General features: G+C 38.3%; 1 protein-coding gene across 6 annotated transcripts in view; it reads right to left on the bottom strand.

Annotated features, from left to right (window-relative positions):
• Positions 1 to 7,990: 7,990 nt before the first annotated feature.
• ephb3b (eph receptor B3b) overlaps positions 7,991 to 17,244 on the bottom strand; it is a 48,402-nt gene continuing 39,148 nt past the window's right edge. For 4 of the 6 annotated variants that reach the window (XM_082138096.1, XM_082138098.1, XM_082138097.1 and 1 more), the window contains exons 11-16: positions 16,450 to 16,697; positions 15,850 to 16,065; positions 15,600 to 15,749; positions 15,322 to 15,515; positions 13,392 to 13,547; positions 7,991 to 11,546 (exon numbers count right to left, since the gene is read on the bottom strand). In XM_082138096.1, the coding sequence (XP_081994222.1) occupies positions 11,438 to 11,546; positions 13,392 to 13,547; positions 15,322 to 15,515; positions 15,600 to 15,749; positions 15,850 to 16,065; positions 16,450 to 16,697 (1,073 nt within the window). In that variant the 3' untranslated portion in view covers positions 7,991 to 11,437. The remainder of the gene's footprint in view (positions 11,547 to 13,391; positions 13,548 to 15,321; positions 15,516 to 15,599; positions 15,750 to 15,849; positions 16,066 to 16,449; positions 16,698 to 17,244) is intronic. The other 2 variants (XM_082138100.1, XM_082138101.1) reach the window with 1 other exon arrangement.

Here is a 17,244-nt window from a genome sequence, read left to right as displayed (position 1 = left end):
GCGATTTCCGACGAAGGTCGAGACATCTTCCTTGTTTTCGTCCTTTGTTTTCCCGACAGCTCGTGGTGTTCACAGGTCAGCGACGAACAAGATAAAGTGTGAAGTGTAATGAGGAGACACTTTGTTGAACGTAAAAACACCTCCCAATCCAATTCACACAGCTGCAGAAATGTTAGCACACAACCCCAAACACCCCCACTGTTATCGCCTTTGTCTGGCTGTCAACTAGCATTAGAGAAACTAAAATCACTTGTTTTCATGCAGACCGAAGGCTAGGGTTGTGCTAGTTGGGCCACCTGGTCACAGCAGGTCTATTTTGCACTAATTAGGAATTCAACTTAATACACATTACAAGAATGGTTATAAAATATGACATCTTTCTGACTTGGTAGCTAATTATGTAGTTTTCGCTAATACATAGTGAATTCCAATGCTTTAGCATGAATAAAACATCGGAATCAGAATCAAGACGGAACTAACCATTTTATAAATGGTGATATATTTGTACAATATTGGTGACATTTTGAAAGACCCGGTTATGTGGATATTAGAGCACAATATGAAGAGATTTGCTTGGTTGCAGGTGAGATTTTACATTCCAGATAAAAAGGGGGTTCGCATCTACGGTAACACTTTACAATAAGGTTCATTAGTTAACATTAGTTACTGTATTAACTAGCATGAACTAACAATGAGCAATCCAGTCTTTATTCATATTTGTTAATGTTAGTTAATAAAAATGCAGCTGTTCATTGTTAGTTCATGTTAGTTCACAGTGCATTAACTAATGTTAACAAATACAACCTTTGATTTTAATAACATTTTAGTAAATGTTGAAATTAGCATTAACGAAGATTAATAGATGCTGAAGGAGTATTGTTCATTCTTAGTTCATGTTAACTAACTAATGAACCGTATAGTAAAGTGTTTCCACATCTACAGTACGGCATGTAAATAACTGATTCTATTTATAAATAACATTAGATTAAGCTCTGAGCAAAAGTTATTCATATTATTTACATCACTTAGCACATTTCCCTTGAATGTTTTAGTATTTGTCCCTGCTGTGCTGAATGAAAGCATTTGAAGGACACAAAAGCTTACACGTTAAATAAATAAATAAATAAATAAATGATAAATCAAATGAGAATATATATAAGAATAGCAAATGCATTAATGTAATGTCATGTAAAATTATAACTGTATAGTAAAAACGGTATTTAAAAAAAACTATATCCAAAAGCTGTCGCACAGGAAATACAATTCAAATTTGTTGAAACAAAACAAAACAAAACAAAACAAAACAAAACAAAAAACACAAAACGTAACTAAACTAAACTAAACTAAACTAAACTAAACTAAACTAAACTAAACTAAACTAAACTAAACTAAACTAAACTAAACTCAGTTACAAATGTAGAAAACTATTAAAAACTTGAGGTTGGAAAAAGTGCAGACCTAAACACCAAACAGCTTGGGCAAATTAATTGGTCCTAAGAGGATTTTAAGTTCAAAATATAATATTAATAATTAACACACACACACACACACACACACACACACACACACACACACGCGCGCTTATAGGTGAGGAAAAATCAGGTGTCCTTAAAATTATCATGCTAGTATTTATGTTGACTGTATATTTTGCCGTTATAAAATATTTGTATTTTTCAATATTTTATTATACTTCACGTTGGGTGGGCCTCTGGCATTTCTTATACCCATCAAGGACGGGTGAGAGGACACTGTGGTCGCTGGGAAATTATCACGGCATGTCTGCCATAAATTTGATTAAGACTGATAAATATCATCGCTCAGTTAATGAGATGTCAGACGCTAACTGGACTTTCCCAGCCTAACCTTTTCCACCCGCAAAACATAATATAAAAACAGGACAGCGCGTTCCCACATATCTCAAGGTCATCTTTCACTGCGCTGGTCAGGTGGCTTTTCATTTTTATCAAAACACAACAGAAGAGAAGATGGAGTCCTCATATCTGGGAATAATATTTCGGTTAGCAGTTCAAGGTATCAAGCATTAAATGGATTCCTCACATATAGACATCAAAGGAACTGAAAGTTCAAGTTCATGCGCTTGTCTCAAAAATGTTCACACCACGGCGCATAAGAAGCATGTTAAAGTAAATATATTTAAACTAAAGACATATATATATATATATAGGTCTTTAGATCACTAACTTGACAGCATTTTTAGTAACATAACTGAAGCTCATTGCATAGTAAAAAGTTTGTGTTGGTTTTCAATAACAAGCTATTGTCTACAATTCGTTTTTTATATGTTATATATATTTTATAATTGTTTACATTTTCTTAAGAGCAAAACTTGCACAACTTACAGTTTTAATTAATATGTTTAGGGTTTGTTTGAAAATGTATGCAATACTTATATTGATAATACACACAGAAACACTAATAAGCAATATAATCTGATATTTATGCAATATTCCCTTCTTAATACCCATATAAAAATAAGTTGCTATTAGTATACTTCTTTTAAACAAAAAAATAAGAGAGTATACTATCAGTACTTATCAAAAATGTACTTAACCAGTTTATACTAAATAATTCTTGGCTTATACTGATACAAAAGAGTTGAAGAATATTTGGCCAATATTTGTACTTAATATTATACTTAAGAAAATGATAATTTTGCAATCACAGATTTCTACATAGAAACAGATAAATCAAGCTGATTTTAATTACAAATATTCCATGGTGAGTAAACTACAACTATGGCGTTAAGTTCACTTAAAGAAAACTTACTGTAGGTTAAAACTTACTTACTTTAGAAAACTTACTAAACTTACTTACTTTAGTTAAGTTCACTTAAAGAAAACTTAACTTAAACATTACTTACTTCTTAAACTAAATAGTGGGCTAGAAGTATATAGTATATGCATCCAAAATCGCGTACTCTCTGAGTACATTTAAATTCGAACTTACTTTGCAACCGTTAAAAAAAGTACGCTATATAAAGTATCGATGTGAGTAGTATGAATGAAATTCGGACGTACTACATCCGCCATGTTGTCAGTATCATGTGACCAACCAGCGTCAGTTTCGTCTCTTCACCTCCATTGATGAATCCTCTCCCGTGGCCTCATGGGATAGCATAGTGTCCATCGAACGCACACTTCAGAGTCTCAGCAGAAGTAATAGGTCAAAAACCACTGTTTTTGGGACATACTACTCTGTTGGCCTACTGTTTTTCGCATACAAGATAGTAGGGAATATATAATATTCAATTCCGGACACTGCTATGTAAAATAAAAACGTAGATCTATACGAGTTGTGCACTTAAGTCTACCAGAAACACTTAAAAGTATACTTTTATAAACTAAAAAGTGGGCCATTTTAGTCCTAAGAAGTAATGAAATAGAAGTATATACTAGTAAATAGATTTTTAGTTGAATTCCTACATAGAGAATACTTGGAAAATATACCTGAACCTAAGTTTACTTAAAATTAACTTGAAGTATACTTCTTTTTTTTTTTCTTTTTTTTTACGGGTAATTAAAGTAATTGGTTACTGGTTCAAAATACATGTAACATGTAGAAATAGCCTGCTTGACAAGTTCCAGACTTTATGGTGGCTCATAATTAATATATTGTTTGAGTAATGACAGTGCATGGCGAGCTAATCCAGTTTGGGGTGCGCAGCTGCGCTCAAAGATCTCAACAAAGGCTTGCTTGTTGCACCACTGTCAGTGCAGGCTGCCATTTTGGATGGATCAGTCAAGGCGAACAGAATTGTTTTGGGGGGTTGGAGGTTGGAATGGGATAATCCTGCTTGACGTCGCTGGGAAAGTACGGCGGGGCCTTCTCCAAAGTCAAAATGGAGAAAAGCCTCGCTTCTTCCAGAGATCCCTGCCTAGATAAAATCCTGTTTTCCGACTTTCAATGACATGGGAAACCAGAGGACGATGTAATGTCGCCAACACCTTCTGCTGTTTAACTCAGACTGAATCAACAGGAAGCGTACAGTCCTCCAAAATACGCATTCAAGCTCATTAATCGTGGCAAATTCGGAACTGAAGACATGACAAGAATTAATAAAACACGTTTCATAAGTCCCCTGGTAAGATTGCGGTTGTTCTATCAGAAATCCTAATGAAACACTATATGAAATAGTGCTTAATAAGACCTGTGATTTGTGAGCATTCGACAGATGACCACTGGAAAAACATTTGAAACCCTTAATGATGCAGATATATCATTCTTGTGTACTAATTTCCCATATGGAGCAGTATGTATTTTCTGCCTGGTCTTGGCATCGGCCTCCGCTGCGAACACAGTTCGCTGTCAACTCCTTCTCTGAACGGCACACATGAGCACACAAACACCCCCATTCTTGTGGGAACCCTCTCCCAATTAAACGCTGTGGCGCTGGGCCTGTAATTAGCGTTTCCAGTCAGTTGCTGTCTGCATGTTGCTTAGCCGAGACAGGCCTGATGCTAAACGGCACACTATTTGTCCAACAATTATGTCAGGTCCCCGTGTCATGGCACAGACGTGACCAATTAGCCGAACCTCTGCACCGAGCGAGAGAAAGAAAAAAGGGATTAGAGCGGAGGAGATGGGCGAGGATGAAAACAGGGTGAGGGGGAGAGAGGAGTGGGTGGAGAACGAGGCGAATCTAATGGGAATAAGAGCAAAGAACACATAGAAAGGCTTTTGCCGGGAGGGAGGTGTAAGGCTGCTCTCTCTCTCTCTCTCTCTCTCTGTACTTTCTGTATTTTCTAAGGCTGTACTGATCATTTCTTCAACCAAAACATGGTCCACAATATTCATCAAAGGATGCTTGGTAAAGCTCGGTCTATTGAAATTGTCTGTGAAGCCTGCGTTTATAATGCATTATAAATGTTGACGTAAGACATCACTGTGTATTCATAAAAGCCGTCTTATAATCATTTTATAGGTTATCACACAAAATATCACGGTGTGCATATGAGGCTCGACTCACAATGGATTCCAGCAGAGACTGATGTTAGCATGGTGCTAAGCTAACAACATTCAATGATTCTGATGCCCATCCGCTATGTAATTAAAGCTGCGACAGTTAAGTGTCCAACGTTCCACACTTAGGGTATGTTTCCACGACAACGATACGCTTAAAACGGAGAAGTTTTTCCTTTGAGGTTTCCGCGTACAGACGACACCATTGTCAAAACGATCCCCATTCACACGGATCCGCGAAAACGACTAAAAACGCTGTATTCTGCTGCCAGGCCAGTAGATGGCGATGAAACACTGTAGACTGAACACGTAATACGCGCGTGCATGACGTCATCGTCTTCAGAGATTTGTGTTTTTGTTGTTTACACAGGAGACCGGTTTCAAAAACGTGCACTTTGAAACCCGTTTTCCAAAAGTTTGCGTTTTCAGGCTCCCAAAACGCTGTTGTCGTGTAAACGAACGGCCAAAACGCATAAAAAAACGGAGAAGTTTTTCCTTTGAGATTTCCACGTACAGACGACACCATTGCCAAACTATCCCCATTCACACGGATCTGTGAAAAAACGACTAAAAACACTGTATTCTGCTGCCAGGCCAGTAGATGGCGATGAAACACTATAGACTAAACACGTAATATGCATGACATCTTCAGAGATTTGCATTTTTGTTGTTTACACGGAGACCGGTTTCAAAAACTTGCACTTTGAAACCCGTTTTCCAAAAGTTAACATTTTCAGGCACCAAAATCGCTGTTGTCGCGCAAACGAACGGCCACAACGCACAAAAAGTTTTACGTTTTTAGTTGCAAACGGTGTCGTGTAAACAGTGCATCATCCGTGCATTTAAAGTGCACTTTTTCTTTTTGGAATTTTCAATGTGAACACACTATTTATACTACAAAACGCCATAGAATAGTGTGCAAGTACGTGAATTGGGACGCACTTACAAACGTAATTACTAATAAAAAGTGTTTTAATGATACTTGTTGATAATTACAATTAACATTTCTCTCCCTTCCACCATTTTGAATTCAGGTTTTCACCGAGCTTGTCAGAGTGAATTCTGGGATTGTCCTCTGCACAAAAGGACGAATAAACTATTGAAACAGTGCAAATGCAAAGCAATACGGCTCTGTAAGCACATAAATCAGCGCAAACGCTATCTCTTGGTCTAAAGAGCCTTTCACGTCTGCTGCTGTCAAAACATTTTGCCATATAGGATGTGCGGTTGCTCCGTCTGGAAGCACCTCTGTTTCCCTTTCCAATCTGACAACGGCTCTTGTGTGCGCGCCAGCCACTGTAATGTCACGGCTCTCACCGCAGAGACTGACAGAGACTGGTTGCCATTGCAAATCAAGAGATAGCACACAATACAAGCACTGTGTCATCACATTCCTGCCCCGTAATATCTGTCAGGGCTTGCTTAACTGAATCTATTATCTGGTGCGGCCCAAGGAACAGGGTTTGGTGTGGTAAGATTTCTTTTGTATTCTCTCTCTCTCCCTCTCTTCATTCTGCGCAGGCAACAAACAAGTAATCCTCCTTTTAAGGACCTCTGAGCGTATCGCCACAGTCCTGGAGAAAGCGTGCAACAGCACACAGCTCCCTCACAACAGGAGAAGGAGTAAGAGGACTAAGTATGTAAAGACCAAGAATCAGTTCCCCTTGTTTTCTTAGTCATTGGAGATCAGTTCCAGCATCATTTGTTTGCAAACACTACTTGATATTTTATCTAATGCAATGGAATAGCAGTTGTTTTGTCCAGATCTATTCATCATTTAAAAAATTAAAAAATTATTAAAAAGCATTCATATTGATGTTTTAATTTTTGCTTAATGCTTATTAATATTTTACAACCTAATTTTATTTATTTTTTGTGGTAAATTGTGTAACCAACATGCAGAAATATAAACACAAAACAAAGCTCAAAAGACAAAACAAAATATAAAACACAAAACCATAACAAAACTAAACTAAACAAGAAAAAAAACTAAATATAAGACACGACAAAACAAAATATGACAAAACACACTCAAACACGCACACGCACACACTCAAACACACACACGCACACACACACACACACACACACACACACACACACACACACACACACACACACACACACACACACAAAATGAGTAAAAGTAAAAAAATATATAATAAAAAAGAATCAATCTTTTAAAATATTAAATAATTTGACCTTTTTATGATGAGGCAAGGCTAATTTAGATGATAAAATATAATGTGATTCAATGTCCAAAAAAGTTGAATTACCACGAATTACCAATTCATGATATTTGCAAAAACAAATAAACAAACAATCAAACAACAAAACATTTTGCCTTCAAAAAAAAAATGCTACTGTGTTACTGATGTTTTTACTCTGCGGTTACACCACATGCCATTTTTAAATATTCTATTTAATCTTTTGCTGAAAATGAAGGTTTACCAAAAATTTTTAAAAAAATAATAATAATAATAAAAAAATTAAAATAAAAAAATAAAAAAATGAATAAAATTTTTTATTTTTTTTAAATGAAACCAACATAAATATGTAGGATACCATTAAGTGTGACTTAAGTGTCTAAAAAATGTGGGGCCAGTGTTTACATTTTTTTTATTTTTTTATAGCCCTCTATAATTACCAGTGGCCTGCTTATAAGGCCAAAAAACACATACAAAACTTCAAGGCCTAGATGTCGGCAGTTATGAAGATTCTCCATTTTGAATGTCCAGAGCCGTCTGAACAACACATGAACTCGGCATACTTTCTCACAGTCTGTATCTGCGAGGCAGGTTCCCTGACCTGTAAAGATCAAAGCCTCACGCTCAAACACAGGGCAGAATGTTTTATAGAGGAGGATGGTCATAAAAATCCTCAGGCCTTTCAATTAAACAAGAATTTGTGGCCCCAACGTGCCTGAAAAAAAATTGAAGACTTCAACAACTGAACATGTCGATACACAATAACTTTCAACCACGCAAAGAACAGACTCACCAAACACAGGTATTTCTTAAATAATTTAATTGCAAAAGGGTTTTTTAAAAATATTTCTACAAGAATGCATTATTTAATCGCTGTTTTTTGTCTTCACCATTAAATACATCTCAATGCTTTCCAAAAAAAACAAAAGAACAAGAAAAGAAAATATCTTGAAATGTGTCTTGCTTCTCTCAATATAAGTACAGCACTCAGCAGACATGTTGCTTTCTGAACCTCAGTGATTTTGCGATGTGATGAGAAGACCGTTTCAACTGCTTGGAAAGAAAACCTTTTTTTTTTTTTTTTTTTTGCTTGATTTTCAATATAAAAGAGTAACTTCGAAACTCAAAAATGTCACAGAGGAACAGGAAAGGAGTGGAGGGGAAGAGAAAGAGAGAGAGTCCGAGATTGGCACAGAGTTATTGAACAGAAATCATGCAAGTTGTGTGTTCCAAAACTGCTGCGATTAAAAACAATGACAATAGCACCTTACCTAAATACAGTCATACACACACACACACACACACACACACACACACACACACACACACACACACACACTCACACACACTCAAATCCAGTTATGAGAGAATATACCGTCAGACGTGATGGAAAGCAGCTACGTTTAGTTCCCGGACGGCTCTGTAAGTTTAGTAGCAGTGCAAGACGGGGAACTTTAAGGAACAGGGGTTCATATACATATCAAGATCAAAAAAAGATAATGTCTGTCATCATAAAATCGCTTCAGCGTGTTATATTACATGGAACTCTTGTAATTGAGAAAAGAGGGAACCGTTAAATGATTTGTGAACTTATGAAACAAAACCACAAACAAGAGGAGCACTGTGCAGAATATATACCATTTCCCCAAAAGTGCAACATATACGCACTATTCTAGATACAGATTTTGGTAATAACATTAGCGTCTAGCTTTAGTTCAGATATGCTACCGTTTTGCATATTGTACGTCTTTCTTGTTTGAAGTGGGGCCGTACATAACTCGTTCAAAAACCGAAATGGGCCGGTCATCCGACTCTGCCAGGCCTATTCGCCAAGACAAAGATGAGCGAGGTGAAGGCTTAACAAATGTGGAAGACTAACCGAGAGTTTCAGGAAGTGTAGCGTATCCTGCCGCCCGCAGAGCACAAACATGAATTTTCATTGTAACTGAAGATCTCATTTGAAAACACCCCCGGAAAATCCTGTAATTCCTAAAATATGATTGCTAGAAATTACCGAAACGCACTTGGCGAGCGAGCTTTACAAAAGGATATGTTAAAGAATCGGTACTAACAGTTTGTCTTTGTGGTGGTGACGGAAAGGCTTAGCTTTTATATTGAATAGATTTACTAGGGATCTGCCCAACATTGATGAGATCTTCAACACCTCTATTCATTTCTCTTCAATGCACTTCCTCTTCAGCAAAGGAACATCATGATGTCATTCCAAAATCTTTTGTTGTTGTTGTTGTTGTTGCATGTCTCTTTTTGAATGTCAGTATACACTGTAAAACATAATAATAATAATTAAAATAAGTTGCTGTCTTAAATTTAATCAACTTGATTTTAAGTACAATCAACTTGGATGCTTAAGTAATTTCAACTTAAATTACATAAAAAAAAAAAATCTTGTATAACATAAAAAAGTTGAAAATTGCGTAACTTATTTTTGATGAGTTAAAGCAATGTCAAAACATTTGTTGATCATATAATTATTTTTACAGTGTATACTGATTCAAATTTATATCAGATCTTTAGAATTAATCATTCCTTTTGGAATGTTAAAATAAAAATCACAATACATTGGTATTTCTCCACATAATATCAGTGATTCATAAGTAATGATATATAATGTAACTGGAGCTCCTCACAAATTGTTTCATGCATTTGTGCATTGAAATGTTCATATACAGAATTTGTGTGCATAATCCTTATACTCTCCCTTTGTTTTATACACACACGCACACACACAGAGAAACGCACACACTACAACATAGTCATTCTGACACGTACACACACTCATTTTAGAGATGGTCAGTGATTAGCACTGTTTTTACACTGAAAGTATTTTGTCTTGTTATCCAGGAAACAGCTAAACATTCTTAAAGCAAGATACATTTACTTGAGAAAAAGATTTGTTTTCTTACCCAATTGACAATTAGTTTATGTTTTAACCTTATGTTTATAATATTTAGTTTATTTATTAGATTTAGTCTTGAAACAATAAAACATCAAAAAAAAAAATCAAAAAAATTGATATATTCTCTGAAAACAAGTTTATATATTGCACCATTTTGTAATCTTTTGTAAGGATGCTTAGATATTTTTCCTGGAAAAAGACAAAAATATTGATTTAAAATTATGGTTACACTTTATTTTACAGTACATGTACTTACAGTGTACTTACCTAAAAAAAAAAGTACTGGTAATATAAGGTAACTACATGGGTTAAGGTTAGGTTTAGTGGTAGATTCAGGCTTAGTACCTAGTTATTACTCAGTTATTGTAATTGCTATAATAAGTACATAGTATGTACATGGGGAACAGGACTGTAAAATAAAGTGCTAGCAAATTTATTGATCACAGTGTAGTACAAGTTATCACAGTCCTTCTCTTTTCTAACTGCTAAAAAATCCTGACAGAATGGTTAATGACCAGCTAAATGTCAATCCATCGGGGAACAGAAACTAAACAGGGAAAACAACGAAAGAGAATAAAAAGTGAAATTGTGAAAACATAGCTGAACTATGAAAGCATCCTGAGTTCACCAGGTCTATTCTAAGAAGTCCTTTTGTCAGTTTAAACCTGGTGGACAAATGCAACTTCCTCAAATCCGGTCCTGCGACATCCGTGATCTTTCGCCCTCGGCTGTGCCTCTCCCTCCTGTCCGTTTGAGGCATGTGCCCTTAAATAAAACACCTTCAATATGAAGATGGGGAATAAGCACAAAATCACACGCACAATAGAACATCTGCTAGCACTGGAGGGATTCGTGTCCACACGCTTTGTGAATTTATATTCACTTTCAGTTTTTTTTTGTCTTTATATTCAAGTTATGCGTACTATTAGAGTTTCTCTTCCATAAGCAATGTCAGTCCATCCAGGAGAGTCTGTCCCTCAGAGTCAGTTTCAGGGAGAAATGCATTATGGGAGGCTTTTAGAGATTGGGCGAATCCCAGCCAGCCTCGCAAAAAGAAAGTATCACACGCACGCATGCAATCGCCAATCCCATACCGGAGCCTCGCGAGGCCAGAATTGGGATGTGGGCTTTCCTCTCCGTTCTTAAAAATAAGTACAAAATAATCTTATCTAATCCTGTTGGGTGTAAAATAATGCAGTCGTTACAGGGAACCAGGAAAATGGAAAAGAAAAAGTTGTCCGAGGCACTGCAAGCCAGTTTCATCTGATTAGTGGAGATGATCAGGCATCTAGGGTCGTCGGTTAGCTCTCTGTGGAACAGTTCAACCCCCATTTCAGACCTGGACGGGCAGCGTTTGGTTCATTTGCAGTCTCATGTCTTGAATGCTGCCGAGAATCTTCTTTTGGTGCCCGGCTAATGTCACACCTATCCGTAACAGATCTCTGTAGAAAACAACAACAACAACAAAATAAAAAAACGTATTGCCACCGTTATAAAATTAATACTTAAAGGGATACTCCACTTTTTTTGGAAATAGGCTCAATTTACAACTCCCCCGGAGTTAAACAGTTGAGTTTTACCATTTTCGAATCCATTCAGCCGATCTCCGGGTCTGCCGGTACCACTTTTAGCATAGCTTAGCATAGATCATTGAATCGGACAGGACCATTAGCATCTCTCTCAAAAAAATTACCAAAGAGTTTCGATATTTTTCCTATTTAAAACTTGACTCTTCTGTAGTTACATCGTGTACTAAGACCGACGGAAAATGAAAAGTTGCGATTTTCTAGGCTGATAATTTTTTTTGAGAGAGATGCTAATGGTCCTGTCCGATTCAATGATCTATGCTAAGCTATTTTAAAAGTGGTACCGCCAGACCCGGAGTTCGGCTGAATGGATTCGAAAACGGTAAGACTTAACTGTTTAACTCTGGGGGAGTTGTAAAATGAGCCTATTTCCCCAAAAAGTGGAGTATCCCTTTAATAACAAAGTGGTTTCTAAAAGAGAGAAAATAAGTCATTCAAGCAATAAACTCCCATGGGAATGTAGCCAGGTGAGCAAATCCCTTTAGCAAATTGTTACTATGCTGAGCAAATAGAAGAACCCCACCCTTTGGCTGCTAAACTGAGACAAGTTTGTGGTGCTAAGCCACTTCTCAAACTGGAGATAGTTCAAGTGTTGGTCAATGATTTGCAAGGGTTTGCACCTAGGGCAACCAGATGTCAAATTTCACATGAAGAAAAAAGCAATTAGTGTAACCACAGACGTGACTTGAAATAATATTTCACTGCGCAACAGACAGCAGTCATTATACTGTAGCAAGAGTGTGGTGTAAAGGTTACCACAGGCTTTATGATAAAAATGCTTCCTGTTGTTTAAATGGTAATCTAATCCCTTCATGAGGTTTTAGTTTACACAGCAACATGTGCAGCTAAAAGCTAGCACAGACTCGTCATTTACTTCTTCTTTTTTTTCACCTTCCGATAAGAATAAGCCTGCAAGAGGACGGACTTTGTCAGGGAGCAACCAGCCCCGTGGCGGCCCCCAGTCTGTCTGCCCTTCTCATCTCTACAAACGCACAACATTAGCAGAGTAATTTCACACCATGTAAAAGTGTTTTCTCTCTTTTTCCTCTGTTGGTCCCATCAAGCCAACAATGTTGGATAAAATGATAATAAATGGAGCCCATTAGGAGAATTACTAGTCATTAAGAGCACAAGAAAACCACCGACTGGTACACCTGTCAAGGTGCCAAATTGAAACAAATTACCCCTGCCTCCATCCTTTATTACAATTTAATGGGTGTGATGAATTTGTAATATTTTTTTCTCTATTAGTTTATTTGATCCCAACTGCTCTCTTCACATCTGTCTAGACATTTAACATAGTTACAAATATTCTTTGTTCGTGAAATTATTTTGAGAATGAAATGTTATAGTTAATTAAAGCGAGATGAGGAGAATAATCACATGCTCAAAAGCTCTATCACTAACTCCATTCTGATTATTAAAATATTGATTTTGTCTCTTTAATTCCCTATTGAAGTTCTGTTTTAGGCTGTTTTTGCACTTGGTTCGAATGCTTGGTCTGAACCACAGTTCGATTCCATGCAGTTGGCTCAAGTCCATGCCACAAGCTCTGTTATAAAATCATCCTTACTGGAAAAATTTAAAGTTGCATACAAATAAAATTTGGACCAATAAAAAGTGCACAGTGCCTTGAATTCAGACTAACGTAAGACCACCAAAACAAAGAGGAGCATTCCAACAATTGGTCCAGACACTCACTCTGCAGTCATCTGGGCCACCAAGTCAAAAGAAGCAAAGCCAGCATTGAGAAAGTTGTCTCGGTAGCGGCTCATCTTGATGGCATCCAGCCAGTCGCCCACAGTGGTGAAGGTGGTGTAGTCAGGCACACAGCGGTCGAGGAGCGGCTGGGAGGCCCTACAGAGAAAGAGAGGAGTGGAGATAAAAAGAGAGAGAGAGGGTTAGGTCACGCCAGGCCTCCACCACCAAAACCTCACCCCCAAACCCCCCACCATCACCACCTCTCTGTAGGGCCTGGACCTGCCACTGTGGCCTACTGGCTGGAGACATGCAGCGGCCTCCTAGAGAGAACTTCAAGGAAGCTGTGGGTGTGGGTCCAGGTACATATGAAACAGCACTTTTCTGGTCTTAAGATGTGTTGCCTAACATGTATTGATACTTGATATGCTATAATTCTATATTAATTGTATTTTATGATTCTATATTCCTTTAGACATCACTATTTGTTTATGCATGACATGATTTATCCAAGTAGCTGTATCCATCTCTTTTGTTGGTCCTGGAACAGCATTGCTATCGTGATCTATTTGGGTAAACCATGTTTGCCTGCATGTAAGCAAACAGGATCCTTCTTGCACTATAGCACAACTATATTTAATGTCATGCACAAAAGCAGCCATTTTAAATTATATTAGACAAAATCAACAGAGACCAGATTTGATCTATGCCCAGATTTGGGTCTTAATAACTAACAATGAGGTCTGGGCAGTGGGGATTGGGAGGAAAAGTTTCAGAGCAAAGACACTTCTGTCTGCGAGCTCTCTGCTCGGCTGAACCTAGCTGTCTTTTGATGGCATTAGATTAATTAACAATTAAAAGCATACGAAAAAAGTTAATAAGAATGGAACAGAGGCTCTATTGAAGACAAGGTCTGTAGATGGATGGGAAGAGTGATTTTTAATAAGCTCCTGCCTTTAGGGCTGAAGGGTTTGTGGTCATTAACCTGGAAGGCAGCCTTCCTTAATGGAGCATTGTTAGAGCTGGTCTGGCTCTCACGTCTTTGGGACGTTGACTTTAAGTGCAACATGGGGAAACTGTACGAGAAAACCAAAAGGATAAATGTCCATGCATAACTAACCTACCCTTAACTCAAAAATTAAAGCAATTATTAACTAAATTAACTTTCCTTAGTTTATTTAAGGATTGGATCACTGAAGATAGTTCACAGAACATCAAATGTTGCAAAAACAGGAGCCCATCTCTCCCTCTTTCATTAAGCTCAGCAGGCAGCCCACTTATCCAGTGGCCCCTTTAAAATCTTGTTACTTGCTAATTAAAACCATTCCCATCTCTGAATTATATTAACTAATTATTCTTCCTTTAAACTCTGATCATTGCAGAGTAGACAAAGACAGGCTCCCACAGTTTCCCGGTTGTTAGAGGCCCTCCCCCAGGACCTACGGCCCAGAGGCAGGCACCCCGAGGTGGGTCAAAACCCGCCTGAAGCTTATTGCTAACACAACTGAAACAATACATTTGTAGAAAAATGTGGATCGATTCTGTTTTATAGTGACTGGCATCTGGAAGGCAGATAATGTCATTAAATATCTCAAACAGAAAAAGCTCTTGTAAGTTTAGACCCGAGCAAGCATCTCAGGCAAAACAATCAATAGCCCTGTGATGGTGCAATTAAACCAAATGTTTTATTGACTGAAGGTCCTCTTAATTTCTATAATGAAAGAGTTTCTCAGCTTACAATATTATTTGTCGATTGAAAATGATCTGAAATCAATGGTCTCTTAATTCAAATGCCTCTGTAACTTCGGGCTAATTCTGAATTTAAAGTGAGAGAACCAGTTTGAGTAAGTCTATAATACTGCCTGCATAGATAAAAATCATGCAAACAAATTAACTAGCATGATCGTATGAGCCAGTTCATGTGTGCCCTTACCCAGAATGTGTGCTGGTGACCACCTTAAGGCTGGCGGCATTGCGAATAAGTTTGTCCAGGGTGTTGACGATCTGGGAGAACTTAGGTCTCAAGTTTCTTTCTTTCACCCAGCAGTCTAGCATAAGTTGATGCAAGGCAGTCGGGCAGTCCATGGGTGGGGGCAGTCGGTAGTCCTGCTCGACTGCGTTGATCACCTGTTGATTGAAAAATAATAGTTGTTTGGCTTTAGTTTACTCTCAAATGAAGTTGAATAAAGGCAAAGTAGAGTGGAAACTCACATCTTGGTTGCTCATGTCCCAGTATGGGCGCTCGCCATATGACATCACCTCCCACATCACAATGCCGTAGCTCCAGACATCACTGGCTGATGTGAACTTCCTATAAGCAATAGCCTCTGGGGCTGTCCAGCGAATAGGGATCTTTCCACCCTATAAATGCAAGTGAATACAATGATTTTTAACCTCAGTCAGAAGCTGAAAACATTATTAATTGCTATGCATATTAAAGGATCAAGGTGTGAATGCTGACCAATGAGCTTGTGTAGGTGGGGTCAGTGGCATCATCTTCCAAGAAACGAGAAAGACCAAAATCGGACACCTTACACACCAGGTTGCTGTTGACTAGAATGTTACGAGCAGCCAGATCACGGTGCACGTAGTTCATGTCGGATAGATATTTCATGCCAGCTGCTATCCCTCTCAACATACCGACGAGCTGAATGACTGTGAACTGTCCATCATTTAGCTGTTGGAGAGAGAGAGAGAGGAAAATCACAGACCCATTCATAACAGAAATGTCTGCTGTCTAAGTGTTTTTAACTTTCCAGGATGTTACTCATCACCCAGCTGATTCATCTCTGAATGTCACAGCTAGCAGCTACGCTATTTGTCATCTCTATTCAGAAAGTTTAGGATGTTTTTTTTTCAAGGGGATAGGTGAGAACATATCTTTTTTTATTAGAAAACTACTGCTTAGATAAAACGTGTGCTACATGTGCTGGTATTTGTTTTATGAAGTAGATCACTTTTAATGAAGTATTACTTGCATGTTCACAAACAGGTATCCAGGCATAAAAAATAAAAAAATAATAAAAAAAAACATTTTATTAAGGTAGTAATCATCTCTAACCCGAAGAAAGGAATCCAGCGCTCCGTTCTCCATGAACTCAGTGACAATCATGACTGGCCGACTCTTTGTCACCACCCCTTCCAGGCGGATAATATTGGGATGATCAAACTGGCCCATGATGCTGGCCTCACTCAGGAAGTCTCTTCTTTGGCGCTCTGTGTAGCCTGCCTTTAGAGTCTTGATGGCCACAATGATCTCACGCCTTCCAGGGAGCTTCAGACGGCCGCGACACACCTCTCCAAACTCTCCTATATAGGTAATGGACAGACAAGAAAGAGGCAGAAAGGGTGGAGTGGAGAGAGGAGAGGAGAGGGAAGAGTGGAGGAGTGTGGGAGAGAAAGGGGAGAGGGACAGTTACTGGTTAGAATCAAGGAGCCAGGGGGAAGCAGGGGGAGACAGCAAAAGAAGCCAGGGCTAAAGGTGATGCTATTGGAGTGTAACCAGGGGGCGAGGGAAGGGGTAGAGTGAGGTCAGGAATGCTTAAATGGAAAAGACTTTTGGAGCATTGTTGGGGGTTGAGGTACCAAAAAGGAAATGGGAAAAGTAAGGCAATAGAGGAAGGGGTAAAGGGCAGAAGCAGGGAATGCTAGGGTGTGGAGGGAGTGAGGGTAAGAGTGTAGGAAGTAGGTGGGGTCAGAAGCTTGGGAGGATTGGACGACTTGCGTCTGCAGTCTAGGTCAATGTGTAAGCAGGTGCAAGAGAAACAGTGGGATCAGGGAAGGACATGGTAGGGGTTCATCACTTTAGACAAAGCTGGGAAACAACAGGTTCAGGTAGCAGCGTTAGATGTTAATA

This window comes from Leuciscus leuciscus, assembly GCF_965113295.1.
Source record: "Leuciscus leuciscus genome assembly, chromosome: 15".
In the NCBI taxonomy this organism is placed as follows: domain Eukaryota; kingdom Metazoa; phylum Chordata; class Actinopteri; order Cypriniformes; family Leuciscidae; genus Leuciscus; species Leuciscus leuciscus.
Note: the sequence above shows the minus strand (reverse complement) of the source record. Positions and strands in the feature narration are given on the sequence as shown.